Below are 15,990 nucleotides of genomic sequence, written 5' to 3' on the forward strand. Positions count from 1 at the left end.
GAAGAAAACTCCAGTCCCCCAACTCTCATACACTACCCGTCTTCTTTAAGTGTAGTTTTTCTTCCTAATGAGCTCTAGTCTTCAAATCGGGCTAGGAGGAAAAACAGGGACCTTGGGAATATAAATCCTTGGTGAATTGCTTTAAATTAATGAGACTAATAAGGGAAATCAAGTTTAGCTGTGTAAATTAGCCTCGTGTTCTGAGTCTTGATGACTTAAATTGCAGAGTTTAATTAAATGCCCCCAAATAACTGTGAAGTGGCTTCTAAGGGCTTTTTGACCTAAAAGCTTCTCTGATCTGTGAACTCTATCAAGAGTAAAATTAGTCTGTAAATGTTCCCCTTTAAGCGTTTCTATCCCCATTTCTATCCCATTGCCTGTGATAGCAACCACCAGGCAGGTGGAGTGAGCAGAAACCTGCAAGAAAGGGGTAAGGGAAGGAAGATTTGGGACCTTTCCTTGGGCTAGCAAAATGTCAAGATACAGCTGTCACCCTCTGTTAGGTGGCATGGTTCCACTGTCCCAAGAAGAGTAACCACAACCTCACTAATTTGCTGTGTAGGACAGCCAGGCAGGGGAAGGGAATGCTGTGAACAGGTTCAACGAAAAGAGCTGCTTTCTCCAACTCGTTTTTCCCCAGAGTGCTGCCTTTGCCCCAGGTGATGGACGAGGATGTCCTTGAGCTAAGAAAGATGCCAGTTCTCCATGGTTGCCCCCAAACATGCCATTGTCTTCATGGGGTCTCCTGCTGACTATTTCCTTCTGTGTTGTGTTTCATTTTATTTTTTCGTGGTCATATTGTTTTGTTTTAATTTAGATTCTGTGAAAGTATACTCCAAATCCCCCTCCCCCAGTAGCAATTTAACATTTCCATCAACCCTCTATGAAACTAGTAATAACTACATTCTTCCCAAAGTTTGTTAATTTTACACAGTTCAGTGGGTGAAAAATAACACCTTATTCTCCTTTTGATTTCATTCCTTCAATTATTGGTAGCCAATAATTTTCTTATGTTTATCTTTATTTTATTTTAAAAATTACTTATTTACTCATTTTTCCATTGGGTTGTTTGTATTTTTCCTGCTGATTTTTGGAAGCTCTTTATATATTTTGAATATTAACACTACATCTGTGTATTCATTCAGATTCAGGCTGCTAGCAAAAAAATACCATAGACTGAATAGCTTATAAACAACAGAAATTTATCTCTCATGATTCTGAGGCAGAGAAATCCAAGGTCAGGGTGCTAGCAGACTAAGTGCCTGCTGAGGACTTGCTTCCTGGACACAGATAGCATCTTGCTGTGTTCTCACATGTGGGAACAAGGCAACCATCTGGGGTATCTTTTATAAGGGCATTAATCCCATTCATGAGGCTCCACCCTCATTATCTGGTCACCTCTCAAAGACCCTACTTCAGCTACCAGGACATTGGGAGTTAAATTTCAACATATGAGTCTAGGAGGTGGGGTGTCCTGTCTTTTTTAATGGCTAATGAGAGCACAAATCGAATATTTCATTAAAAAACAAGCACAGTGTAGAACTTGATATAAACATTTTTTCATGTTGAATTGCTTTTTTATAGTCATTAACAGGGTGAAACTTTATTGAGGTGTAAAGATCATGCATGTACAGCTTGATAAATTTTCACACAGTAAATTCTTTCATGGAATTTAGCTCCAGAGTCAGAACCTAACCAGAACACTTGAAGCTTCCTCACTTATTCCTCAGTCAGTACTCACCCCTCAAAGATACCACTGTTCTGACTTCTCATGCCATACTTTGGCCTGTGCTTGACCTTCATAGAAATGGAGTTGCCTAGAATATACTCCTGTGTGTCTGGCTTTCCCCCTTGACAGAGGCAATGAGTCAGCTGCGTGGTTTTGCCCATTCTGCCATTGACAGACATTTGGATTATTTCTAGTTTTTGATACTTGTGAATGTTATTTCTCTAAGCATTCTTTATCTATCTCTTTTTTCTTTTTTTTGTGAAAATAACTTGGATTTTTGTATTTTAGGTCACAGGGTAGGCCTATGTTCAGTTTGAGTAATACTGCCTGCTTTCCAGAGTGACTGTACCATTCTATGCTCCACTAGTAGCATATTAGTCTTCTGTTTATTCTATATCCTTGCCAACACTTGGTATTATCTGACCTTTTTAGCTATTCTAGTGGACATGCTGAGGTATCTCCTGTTATAATTTGTGTTTTCCTGATAATTATGATTGAAGAACTTTTCATGTGTTTAGTAGCTTTTAATTAATTTTGGCAGCCATTTAAAAGTGTCTTAGTGGCCTCCCTGGTGGTGCAAGGGGTCAGCATTATGAAACAATCTGTAGCTACTGCAGCACGAGTTTGATCCCTGGCTAGGGAGCTGCTCCCCTCAGCAGTATATTTCAGTCAATCCACCTGTTCTGTTCCCCACTCTGTCTCTGGTGAATCCTTTCACCGCCCCCCCCACCTCTGGCCTACACCCCAGCTCTTATATGCATAAATAAATAAATCTTAAAAAAAAAAAAAAAGAGTGTCTTACAGATGGTCCAGAATGTATTTGCCTGTAGCTGAGCATTTTGATTGATTCTAGTGTTTGTCTTTATAAGTATTGCTACAGTGAACATCTTTGGACTATTGGCAGGAATTTTTGTTATTATTTACAAATGTTGATAAATAATGTCAAATTGCTTTCTGAAATGCTTATACCATGCTAAAATGTTATGAACAGTGTAGGAGAGCTTAATAGAGTTTCTACTACCCCTGCTGGCAAAGTATATTCTCAGAGCAAACAAACCTCTTTTAGAGGACTGATTTATCAATAGGTGATGCAGATTTATTTAGTACTGCTTTAATTATTATGAGTGAGTTTGGTCACTTTTCCTAAATGTTTACCACGTGTCCTCCTCTTTTATGAACTCTGCCTTTTGCCACTGGATTTTTAGTGAGTGTTTTCTTTTTATTTCTTTTGCTTAATTTGTACAAACATTATCTTGAAATGCAGATGTTTGTACTGTAAGAACTTTCATAGTTGTTAACATTTCCACTGCTTCTTTTTGACTTGTGTGTCTTTTGATGTCTGTGGCTCCCCAGCCAGGCCACTGTCTTCTCTGCTAGGTGCCCTGCCTAATGATTCTGGGATGTCCCCAGTGAGAGGGGTAGGAGCACATCCTACAAGGGAAACTGAGTTTGCCTGAGCACACTGTTTTTGCTGATGTCTATGCTCCATTCTATGGGGCTTCATATGGCTCATTGCTGGGCCCTGCAGTCTACCCTGACAGCCCCTAGCTGGTCAGAGCCTGGTGTTGTGTTTTATAGGAAGGTACCCAATGGCCCAGCAGCAGTATGGTGGGAGCCCAGAGGAGTTTGCAGGGCCCTTTTCCATTCTTGTACAGTTGGTTCTCACTTCAGCACCATGAGATGGGTATAACCATCTTAGACACTGGAAAGCAGAGCCTCAGAGGAGCTCAGCAGTTTCTCCCAGGACCTGTAGTTTATTTATGAGCAAGAAGATTCAGACTGAGCTTTTTACTTTATCATTTACCCCAAACCACATCCCAACTACCTGGTAGGGGTTTTAGGGCTGGCCCAACTTCATCTGGATCACCCCGAAGAGGGGATAGAAATGTGTACTTTCTGTTTCTCATACTTTTGTTTTTGAGTCAAAAGGTTAGGTTGGTGTGTGAAGCTCAAAAGAACATATAATAATTCCTGGCTTCCCCATCCTTATAGGCATTGAAATTATAAGGTATGTGTTATAATATACATTCTTGGGTACTTACGTTTGACCAGATGTTAAGTTCATGACTTTCTATTTTCAGATGATGAATTTGGATGTACTTCTATGAAGAAATGCCACGTGTCTCAACTGGTCCAAGAACAAACATGTTCAGTAAGTTGCTGGGTGAGTTAACTTTAGAGTGGGAGCAAGGGCCCTTGAGGCATAGCAATATGTTGACAGTCTCTGAGAAGACAGGGCAGTCTGGCTATATGGAAACCTTGGAGAAAGATGTTTAAACCTGCCTTATTATTTCCGTGTAATTATTTTAGCTTGTATAGGTTGGTTCCTTCTAGAGACAGCAGGAATTGTAGTGCAGAGGACTGAAAAATATGAAACTCACTTCTTGATAGTTAACCACATTCTTAGACAAGATTGTGAGCTCTGTGCTATGCTAGAGCATCTGTCTGACTCAGCCTGCAGTGGCGCTTTGCCCAGAGTCTTCCATTTCCACAGCATAGCACCATACACTTTAGTTAGGCTTATATTATCACTTACATGTTTTGCAGGAAAGAAAACTTGAGACTGAGACACACGTGAAGTTTCTGTAGCTTTGGGAAGAAAGAGACCTGGCTGGAGACATGTACCCTTGTGTTGATAATGTTTCATGCTGTTGGAGCCAGGGGGTGGCAAACCTCTTCGTTAGAGGTTATAGTGAATTGGTTTAAAATTTTAGAGATTCTAAAATAGAATAAATAATAAAATTGTAAAGATTTTGTGAGACTTGCTAATGGAAAAGCATAATAAATCAAACAAGAAAATCTCAAAAATGATATTTATGATTATATTTCAACCATCACTTAATGTGGCATGTCTTCATTTAAGAATACATGGTTTCTTTATGGGATCCTATGGATATTGCCTTTTGCGGTGTGTGGGGGGTAGTTTTGAAGAAAGTGATTAGGTAGAGCTGAGACTGAGATGACAGACTCTACCTCTATTGCCTGACCTGCCAGAATACCCCAGGTTCCCTGCATCTTGCCCATTTCAGCTCACTTTTTCTATAAGAGGGCAGTGTGTCTCTTGGTCACCATTCCTATGTTTCTTCCTCAAGTTTGTTCCTATTTCACAGGACTACTGCCACCACCTTAGGGAACTAGGGCTTGGTGATAGCGCTTCCCGGGGAATCAGGCGTGGTCTGACCCAGGAACAGGAAGTACATCTTCGCCAATGACATCATGACAGCTAGAGAGCACAGCCCTCGCCATGGCGCCAGGGCCCGTGCGATGCAGCGGGCTTCCACCATCGACGTGGCAGCTGACATGGTTGGCCTCTCTCTAGCAGGTGAGGCCCTCAGGGCAGTGCCGGGCTCCTAGTACCAACTCACAGAGTGTGGGTTGCACACTGTCGCAGTGCTGGGAGAGCCAAGCTGCCTCCTGGGAACCAGCAAATAGCCAGGAAGAGTTCCCTGTGACTGTTCCAGCCTGGAGGCACCCTGGTATGGCATCTTTCTGACTGGCTATGGGAATAGGAAGTGGAATAGGAGTTCCCTCTTGCTGGGAACTGCTTCCACTAGCACTTGACTGCCATCAGCTTTCCAGTTTGGGTGGCCACCTGCCAGAAGCCCACAGTGGTTATCTGGTGAGTGGCGGAGCCACGATAAAAGTCCTCCCTATTGTGGATGTGCAGGCCCCAGGAGGAGGTTTCTGTCTTCTAGCCTGAGGTTTCTTAGGAATCCTTGAAGCAAAATGTTTCAAAAACAAATCATCTGATGTAACAGTTTTAGAGGGGAAAAGCTTTTAGGTTTATTGTATACAATCTAAAAGCAAGGACAAGTTTTTTAAGGATCATTTTTTCTTTTTTTATTCAGGAAATATACAAGATCCAGATGAGCCCATTTTGGAATTCAGTTTAGGTAGGTGATCTTTCCATATTTCTTAGTTTCAAAGTGTATATTGCTTTTATAAGCAAAAACATGACCACTGGCACAAATTTATGTTGTAGAATTTGGGACTCCCCCTCTGCTAAAGTGCTTCTGCAAAGATGAAGCCATGAGGCAGGTCTGGACTTCCTGTGAGTGGGAGGGAACCTTAGGGACCACATGCCACAAATGTACTACACATCCCTCCCCAACAGAGCTGCAGAGAGAGGCTCCCTCTCCCCTCCTCCTACCTGACTGAGAAGGAAGGGTTGAGAATACTGTATTTGAGCTTAGCTTTGCAGCCTCTAACCAAGCAGCCCTGTGTGGTTGAATTTGGCTTTCTCACGCTGGGTTCCCTATTCCCTAAGTAGAGGTGATGACACTGTGTGCTCTCTTCTCAGGAAGCATCAGAGGAGAAAAATTGTAGCAGAATGTGCCAGCTCCAGGATCAGGGGAGTGTGGCATCACTGTGCCTTTCCGGGGAGGTTGAGAGTAGGGTGGGCAGCTGCAGATTTTCTAGAGCCTGCTCCCCTCCTGTGTTCCTTGCCCCTTTCCTCATCATTGGTTGGTGGCCTGGCAGCCGTATCCAGGAGGTGGTGTGACATAAAAGTAGCACCCCTTAGAGAAAAGATGACCTGAATTCCAATCCTGGCTGTGCCACAGATTAACTGCATGGCATTGAGCTTGACCTTGCTAGAACAGTTTCCTCATGCCATATGGCTGTTTCTGTCTGAGAGACAAAGATGACCATGGCAATTAAAGCAAAACAAAACAAAAGGATTTTGGCAAAATCCATAAAAATGTAATTGTACTATTATCAAGTTATTATTAAACTCTGAAAATATCCCCATTTCAAGTTAAATGTTTTGAGTTCAGAGGGTTTCTCCCACCTTGACTCAATAGTTGGTTCTGTTTTGGGTAGTGATGTTGTGCCACTAGCTGTAAATGGGGTATTTGGGGAAGAAGCCCTCACTCATGACCACCCCCAATTTAGAATGCCAGCATTGCTCTTTATAATGCTAACCCAAGGATTTCCAGTTTTGTGACAGAAAGGTGAACATATTTCCATCCCTTTATGTTAAATCATTCCAAACATCAGGAAGAAACAGAAACACAAACTTGTACAGTGAAATATTTTTGGAACCCACAAAATATAACCTTGAGGGAGGGAACAGATGGAGAGAAGAATGGTCACTCCTCCATGTCTGTGAAGAAGGCAGAAGCAATGTGGAGGGTTGTCCCAAAGGCACTGAGGAAGCCAGGAAAAGAAAAGGCTTACTGGAAAGTTTGTGTAAGAAAGAGCTTGGGGTTCAGATTTCTGCCACTCTGCTTCTAGCTCTGCAGAGGCTACAAGTTTACTCTGACAGGAAACTTCAGAAGCAGAGAGACTCTGGGTCTTGGTACTTGAATACAGAGAGGGGTCAGAAGAAAACAGGATAGAATGGAAGTCTGTTAAATTTTGGACTTTAAAAAAATTAAGAATTTTTGTGGAGGGCGGATCAAAATGGCGGCAAGGAAACGCTGCGATTAAGATCTCCCATTAAAAAAAGGTTAATAGGGAGGAAAAGCAGCAGGTCCCAGTGAGAACTGGGACACGGAAGATAAACAGGTGACTCCAGCAAACTACCCAAAGAAGAAAGTTGCTATAAAAGAGGACTAGAAGGAGGGAAAGCTCAGAAACCTGCTACCCTCCCCCACCCACAAAGTCGGCACTCTCTGACCAACAGAAAGGAGGAAAAAAACAAAAAAACTAAAGCAACCAACAAGAACAAACTACCCATCGAGCGGGACTGTGAGTGGAAAGGAACTATTTCAGCCACCACACCCAGTGAACTGGAGCTGTGGAGAACCCTGCACGATTCTCTGGGGAGGTGAGTGAAGGGCTCCAGGCACCATTAGAGAAAAACAAAGACTCCCGGAGACCTACACACAGCCCCAGGCGAGCCGGTAAGCTTGTGTGGAAAAGCAGCTCGCTTGAAAAGGATACGCGGATCGCGGCTGCCCAGGTCCCCGTGCCTGCTACCTAGGCTTGTGGGGAGATGCGCGGGGGCTCTCACCGAGGTGAATGTCCCTCACTGAGTAATCAGAAACCAGGCGCCTGGACACGGGAGCGGGGTGCAAAAGGTGCCTTTTCTGCGGACACTGAACTGGGCTGCAGCCCGCGTCCTAGACCTGAGGGCTTTGGAACTGAGGCCCGGGGCATGAAATTTGGGGCGTGGGATCCCCATGACGGTGGGGCACAAGGCAGACACAGCACCTCAAAGCCGTTGAGGCTTTCCCCACCACTCCCACTCTGTTCCCCTGTCCCAAGGGGTAAAAAAAACAGCTCCCCAAGGACACTAGGAGAAATCTCTGGCGCCACCTAGTGACCAGAAAAAAAATCACCAACACCCCATAGAATAGGGACCTTTCTTCAGTAAAGGCTGCTTGAAACCGGCAGAAGGCAGAAGGCTCCCGGAGGACTCAGAGGTGAGCTGGAAAGTTCACCCAAGCCAGGCCCCTTCTGACCAGCAGTCCGAGGCCAGAGGGGGAGCAGGCGCACAGAAGAGTGTGCCTGTCTCCGAATCGCCATTTTAGAATAGGGACCATTCTTCAATAAATACTGCTTGAAACCAGCAGAAGGCTCCCAGAGGAGCCAGAGGTGAGCTGGGAAGTTTGCCCAAGCCAGGCCCTTTCTGGCCAGCAGTCCAAGCCCAGAGGGGGAGCAGGGACCCAAGGCCAGGGCAGACCGGGCACGCAGGGGAGTGCGTACAGGCATTGCCTTTTTAGAACAGGGACGTTTCTTCAATAAAGACTGCTTGAATCTGGCAGAAGGCTCCCCATGGAGCCAGAAGGAGAAGGTTCCCTGAGCAATCAGAGGTGACCTGAAGGCCCCCACAAGCCCGGCCCCACCTGGCAGGAAGTCGGAGCCCAGAGGAGGATCCAGAGATTTGGAACCCAGAGTATAATCCAGCTGCCCCACCTCCAGGGAAGTCTGGGGGACTTCAAGACTCACCTTTGTAACTATACACAGAAGGAGGAGAGATTCTGTGACAGTGACCATTAACATACTCAAAGTACCACTGCCTCACTAGACTTCTGGCATAACAGTTTTTGATTCGTTTGGATTGCCAGTTTCTGAAACTCCTGAAACATACCAAAAAGATGCCAGCCCGTACCAGCGGCACAGTGTTCCAACACATAAGGCAAATTAGAAGACAGGCAGCAGAGAAAAGAAAAACTACAAGCAAAGTAGCAATGCCTCAGAAAAAAGACACACCACCAAAAAAAAAAAAAAAAAAAACCCACCCACCAGCTTGCAACTACGGTGACTTGGAAGAACTTCTGAGCCTTCCAGAAAAAGAATTTAAATTGCCGTGGTGAAAAAACTGATGAAAGTCATTAAGGAAAACAATGCTTAGAAGAATGAAATTGAGTCCCTAAAGAGGGAAATGAAGGAAATGCAGGAGATCAGAGGATTAACAGGAGAGCTAAAGAATGCTGGGAAAAGCAGTGATAACAGAATAGAGGAAATGGAAGAACGAATAAGCACTCTCGAAGACACAGAAATAAAAAGAACCAAAACAGAAAAGGAAAGAGAAGTACAAAGGAAAAAGACTGAAGAAAGACTTCGGGAACTATCTGACTCCATGAGGAAAGGAAATATAAGAGTTATAGGAATCCCATAAGGAGAGGAGAGAGACCTAGGAACAGAGAAAATATTCAAGGAAATAATTGAAGAGAACTTCCCAAACATGAAGAAGGAGCTGAAAATTGATATACAAGAAGCAAGAACACCAAACTTCCATGATGAAAGGAAAAATACAGCAAGACACATAATAGTAAAGCTCCCAAGAGTCCAAGACAAGGAAAAAATAATGAAGATGACGAGAGAGAAGAAACAGATAACATACAAAGGAAAACCAATCAGACTGACATCAGACTTCTCCGAAGAAACAATATGGACAAGGAGAAAGTGGAGGGACATAGTCAACAGACTTCAAGACAACAGATGCCAACCAAGAATACTCTATCCTGCAAAGCTTTCCTTCCTCTATGAAGAAAGAATAAGGACCTTCCCAGAGAAACAGAAACTCTGGAATTTAATTACAACTAAACCCCCACTCCAAAAATACTACAAGGAGTCCTAAAGCCAGAACCTCAGAGGGACGAATAACAACGAAAGAAGGCCAAAAAAAAAAAAAAGTTATTAAAAGAATAAATAAATAAAATCAAAGGAAAGACAAACACAATGGCAAATACAGATGCTAACATATCAATATTAATTCTAAATGTAAATGGACTAAACTCTTCAATAAAAAGACACAGAGTCGCAGGCTGGATTAAGAAACAAAACCCAACCTTGTGCTGTCTCCAGGAAACACATTTAGCTACAAAAGATAAAAATAGGGCCTCCCTGGTGGCGCAGCGGTTGAGCGCTGGGTTGCGAAGCTGCCCGCAGCCTCTGCAGCGCCGGTTCGATCCCCAGCTGCTCCCAGGCCACCGGAGGAGGTTCCCACAAGCGCACAGACCTCTCCTGCCGCCCACTGCTCCCCTCAGCAGTGTATTTTGGTCCTTCTGCCTGCTCTGCTCCCCGCTCTGGCTCTGGTGAATTCTCTCACCCTTCTGCACTTCTGACTGTACCCAGTGCTTGTATAAATAAATAAACAAATCTTTAAAATAAAAAAAAAGAATTAAAAAAAAAGATAAAAATAGACTCAAAGTTAAAGGATGGAAAATAATCCTACAAGCAAATGGACCAAAAAAGAAAGCAGGAACAGCTATACTTATATTAAACAGATTTCAAACTCAAAAAGGTAAAAAGAGTCCCAACAGTCACTACATTATGATCAAGGGGACAATACTTCAAGAAGAAATAACACTCGTTAACATATACTCACCAAATGAAGGAGCACCAAAATATATCAGACAACTATTGTCATCTTTGAAAACAGACATCAGAGAAAACACATACGTAGTAGGAGACTTCAGCACACCACTATCAACAATGGATAGATCAACAAGACAAAAAATAGGTAAAGAAACTAAAGCTCTAAATAAGGACCTAGAGCGCTTGGGCTTAACAGACATCTATAGAACACTAAACCCAAAAAAATCTGAGTACACATTTTTCTCAAGCACACATGGATCATTCTCCAGAATCGATCACATACCGGGTCACAAGAAAAACATCAACAGATACACCAAGATTGAAATCATACCAACCATCTTTTCTGACCATGAAGGCATCAAACTAGAAATAAACCATAAAAAGAAGGCAAGGAAATCTCCTACCTCATGGAGATTGAAACCCACACTACTGGAAGACCACTGGACTAATAAGGAGATCAAAGAAGAAGTTAAAAAATTCATTGAATTGAATGACAAGGAGGACACCAATTTCCTAAATGTATGGGATGCAGCAAAAGCAGTAGTAAGAGGAAAATATATAGCAATAGAGGCTCACATCAAGAAACAAGAAAGAACTCAAAGAAACAACCTAATCTCAAAGCTTACAGATCTAGAAAAAGAACAACAACAACAACAACAAAAAAAAAACCAAAACCAGTAGAAGAAAAGAAATAATAAAAACCAAAGCAGAAATAAATGAAATCGAAACTAAAAAAAACAATCCAAAAGATCAATGAAACCAAGAGCTGGTTCTTCGAAAAAATAAATAAAATAGACAAACCCCTAGCCAGGCTCACAAAGGAAAAAAGGGAGAAAGCACAAATAAACAGTATCACAAATGAAAGAGGAGAAATCACAACAGACACAGCAGAAATCAAAAGAATAATCAGAAACTACTATGAACAGTTATATGGAAACAAGTTCAACAATCTAGAGGAGATGGACAAATTCCTACAACTCTACAATCACCCAAAGCTAGATAAAGAAGAAATAGAACACCTAAACAGACCAATTACAAGCAGCAAAATTGAAATGGTAATCAAAAACCTTCCCAAAAACAAAAGCCCAGGACCTGATGGATTTACAAATGAATTCTACCAAACGTTCAGAGACGAATTAGTGCTTATCCTTCACAAACTCTTCCAAAAAATTGAGAAGGAAGGGATAATACCAAACACGTTCTATGAAGCCAACATTACACTAATACCAAAACCGAACAAGGACAACACAAAAAAAGAAAACTACAGGCCAATCTCCCTAATGAACACTGATGCAAAAATCCTCAATAAAATTTTAGCTATCAGAATCCAACAATGTATCCATAAGATAATTCACCACGACCAAGTAGGAATCATTCCAGGGACACAAGGATGGTTCAACATCCGAAAATCAATCGATGTTATCCAACACATCAACAAAAAGAAATATAAAAACCATATGATAATAGATGCCGAGAAAGCTTTCAACAAAGTACAACACCCATTCATGATAAAAGCCCTTGAAATTCTTGGGATACAAGGAACATACCTCAACATCATAAAGGCCATATATGACAAGCCAACAACCAGTATCATTGTCAGTGGTGAAAAGCTGAAAGCATTTCCATTAAGATCTGGAACAAGACAAGGATGTCCACTCTCACCACTGCTTTTCAATATAATACTGGAAGTCCTAGCCAGAGCAATAAGACAAGAGAAAGACATCCAAGGAATCCAAATAGGAAAAGAAGAAGTCAAACTATCACTATATGCAGATGATATGATAATATACATAGAGAACCCCAAAAACTCCACAGAAAAACTAATTCAACTAATCAATCAGTTCAGTAAAGTGGCAGGATACAAAATCAACATGCAAAAGTCAGTAGCCTTCCTATACACAAACACTAAATCCAAGGAAGAAGAAATAAAAAAAAACATCCCTTTTATTATCGAAACAAAAAAAATCAAATACTTGGGAATAAATCTAACAAAAGAGGTAAAGGACCTATACAAAGAAAACTAAAAAACACTGTTAAAAGAAATAGAAGAAGACACAAAGAAATGGAAAAAGAGTCTCCCCAGTGGCGCAGCGGTTGAGCACCGGATTGCGAAGCTGCCCGCAGCCTCTGCAATGCCGGTTCGATCCCCGGCTGCTCCCCAGCCACTGGAGGAGGGTCCCACATGGCGCGCAGACCTCTCCTGCCACCCGCTGCTCCCCTCAGCAGTGTACTTCAGTCTGTCTGCCTGTTCTGCTCCCCGCTCTGGCTCTGGTGAATTCTCTTACCCTCCCGCGCTTCTGACTATACCCAGTGCTTGTATAAATAAATAAATAAATAAATAAATAAATAAATCTTTAAAAAATATATATATATATATAGAAAGAAAAAAATGGAAAGACATCCCCTGCTCGTGGATTGGAAGAATAAACATTATTAAAATGGCCATCCTACCAAAAGCAATATACAGATTCAATGCTATTCCAATCAAAATTTCAATGTCATTCTTCAAAGAAATAGAACAATTATTGATGAAATTCATATGGAATCACCAAAAACCCCAAATAGCCAGAGCTCTCCTGAAAAGAAAAAGAAGGGAATGGAGGCATCACACTCCCAGACTTCAAACTATGCTACCAAGCCATAATCATCAAAACTGCATGGTATTGGAACAAGAACAGACACACAAACCAATGGAATCGAATAGAAAATCCAGAAATAAACCCACAGATTTACGGTCAACTAATCTTTGACAAAGGAGCAAAGGATATGCATTGGAGCAAAGAAAGTTTGTTCAATAAATGGTGCTGGGAAAACTGGGTTGCTACATGCAAAAGAATGAAGCTTGACTACTATCTCACACCATGCACAAAAAACAACTCAAAAATGGATTAAAGAACTAGACATAAGACCTGAAACCATAAAATACATAGAAGGAAATATAGGCAAAACACTACATGGTACGCACATCAAAGACATCTTTACGGACACATCACCCAAAACAGTGATAGTGAAGGCAAAGATCAACAGCTGGGACTACATCAAATTAAAGAGCTTCTGCACAGCAAAAGAGACAATAACAAAAACAAAGAGAAACCCCACCAACTGGGAGAACATTTTTGCACATAACACTAATGATAAAGGACTGATCACAGAAATCTACAAAGAACTGATGAGACTCAACAAAAACAAAGAAAATAATCCAGTCAAAAAATGGGCAGAAGAGCTGAAAAGAAACTTCTCTGAAGAGGAAATGCAAATGGCCAACAGGCATATGAAAAAATGTTCATCACTTGTAATCAGGAAAAGGCAAATCAAAACTACCATGAGATACCATCTTACACCAGTGAGAATGGCACATATTAAAAAAACTAGCAACAACAAATGTTGGCGAGGTTGTGGAGAAAAAGGAACTCTCCTGCACTCTTGGTGGGAGTGCAAACTGGTCCAACCACTATGGAGAGCTATGTGGAGATTTCTTGACCTACTAAAGATCGAGCTTCCATATGATCCAGCAATTCCACTCCTAGGTATTTACCCAAAGGACACAGAAACATCAATTCCAAAGAGCACCTGTACCCCTATGTTTATAGCAGCACTATTTACATTAGCTGAGCTTTGAAAACAACCCAAATGCCCAAAAATAGATGACCGGATCAAGAAGATGTGGTACATATGCACCGTGGAATATTACTCAGCATTCAAAAAAGATAAACACATGCAATTTGCAGCAACATGGATGGAGCTAGAAGGGATCATGCTCAGCGAAATAAGCCAGAAAGAAAAAGAAAAATACTGGATGGTCTCACTCATAGCAGGAATCTAGAAAACTTAAATAAGGGACCAGGAAAAAGAATAACTATAAGAAAGAAAATATCAAAATCAACAAACAACATTGAACCAGAGACACTCTATAGGGGGTGGGGGGCGGGAAAAGGACGCTTTGGGGTCAAAATAAGGGTATGGGGAATATAAAAATAAAATTTAAATTAAAAAAGAAGCTACACTAAAAAAAAATAAATTAATTAAATGTGCCCATTTGAAAAACTTTAACAGAAAATGCTAAAGAGAAAAAGAAAACCCTATCAGAGAGAGAATCATAGTTGGGACTTTGGTATATGTTCTTGCAGATTTTTTTTTAGGTCTATATAGTGCTATATAGAAAATTTTAACAGTATTGGTTGTATATTTGTTTACCAAAATATCATCCTTTTGTTCTTAACATGTTTTTTTTCATGAAGCAAAATATCAGCTTCTTTTCATTTTAATAAAGCTGTGATCTGCCTTGTCATTTTGATGCCTACATAGAATCTATTATTGTCCGTGGCATATTTATTTTAACTGGTCTTTTGTAGTTGGACATTTTAGATTCTATCTAGTTAGCCTTTATAAGCACTACAGAAAATATAATTGTGTATCTTTCATGCATTTTACTGATTATTTCCTTAGGATATAGAATTGCTGAATTAGATGATATATACTTGAAACATGTTTTATCATTTTGACTCAATAGTATTTATTCCACTCGGATTATGGATCATCTGCTTGGTGAGATGTGGCATACATATCACAGATTACTGTTTTCTATAGAAATATGCCAAAGGAATGATGTAAGTGTACAGGAGGAGATGTGACTGTAGGCTTCTAAGAGAAAGCTTCATGGTGGCTATGGAACCTGAACTAGGAGTAATATATTGGGAGAAATTAGATAGACTGCATGGAAGATGAGACCAGAAGAGAATGTAACTCATAGGAAAATGTGTTTGGAATGTGGCTATTGTCCCATCACCCCTAAACATGATAACCAATTTTCCCCTCATTTGTTGACCTTTAGATCTTATCACCAGTGCTCAAAACATCCAGATATTTCAATCTTAGATGTGAAGAATCCACACCTAATCCAGACCAAGGTTATTTAAGGATGTAAAGCAGGGAAAGCAAGTGAAACAGTCAAATAAGGGAATTCCTATTGAGGTGGACATAGTAGCAGATGTAGAGTAGAACTTTCAAAAGTGATAAAACCTTAAAACTTCTAGAAGTAAATAAATGATAATTTAAAATTTTAGGGTTGGGCCTCCCTGATGGCGCAAGGGGTTGAACACAGCACTGTGAAGCCGTCCTCAGCCTCTGCGGTGTGAGTTCGATCCCCGGCAGGCCAGGGAGCTACCCACATGGCGCAGCAGACCTCTCCTGCCTTGCCCGCTGCTCCCTTCAGCAGAGTATTTCAGTCAGTCTGCCTGTTCTGTTCCCCACTTTGTCTCTGGTGAGTCCCTCTCACCTCCCGTACCTCTGGCCTGTACCTCAGTTCTTCTGTACATAAATAAATCATTAACATCATAGGGCCTCCCCGGTGGCTCAGCAGGCTGAATGCAGTGCTGTGAGGCTGTACACAGCCTCTGCAACACGGGTTCAATTCCTGACCGGCCAGGGAGATTCCCACATGGCGCTGCAGACCTCTCCTGTCTCTCCTGCTGCTCCCCTGAGCAGTGCCTTTG

At 41.6% G+C, this 15,990-nt stretch overlaps 1 protein-coding gene across 8 annotated transcripts in view; it reads left to right on the forward strand.

Moving 5' to 3' along the window:
- The window catches only part of INPP4A (inositol polyphosphate-4-phosphatase type I A), a 121,954-nt gene that overhangs the window by 47,739 nt on the left and 58,225 nt on the right, over positions 1 to 15,990 (forward strand). For 7 of the 8 annotated variants that reach the window (XM_037527906.2, XM_037527909.2, XM_037527911.2 and 4 more), the window contains exons 2-4: positions 3,811 to 3,881; positions 4,840 to 5,051; positions 5,578 to 5,622. In XM_037527906.2, coding sequence (XP_037383803.1) covers positions 4,946 to 5,051; positions 5,578 to 5,622 — 151 coding nt within the window. In that variant the 5' untranslated portion in view covers positions 3,811 to 3,881; positions 4,840 to 4,945. Of the gene's footprint in view, positions 1 to 3,810; positions 3,894 to 4,839; positions 5,052 to 5,577; positions 5,623 to 15,990 lie in introns of all 8 variants that reach the window. The other variant, XM_054701888.1, reaches the window with a different exon arrangement.

This window comes from Talpa occidentalis, unplaced genomic scaffold (assembly GCF_014898055.3).
Source record: "Talpa occidentalis isolate TD23 unplaced genomic scaffold, MPIMG_talOcc4v2.1 talOcc4.5, whole genome shotgun sequence".
Classification (NCBI taxonomy): Eukaryota; Metazoa; Chordata; class Mammalia; order Eulipotyphla; family Talpidae; genus Talpa; species Talpa occidentalis.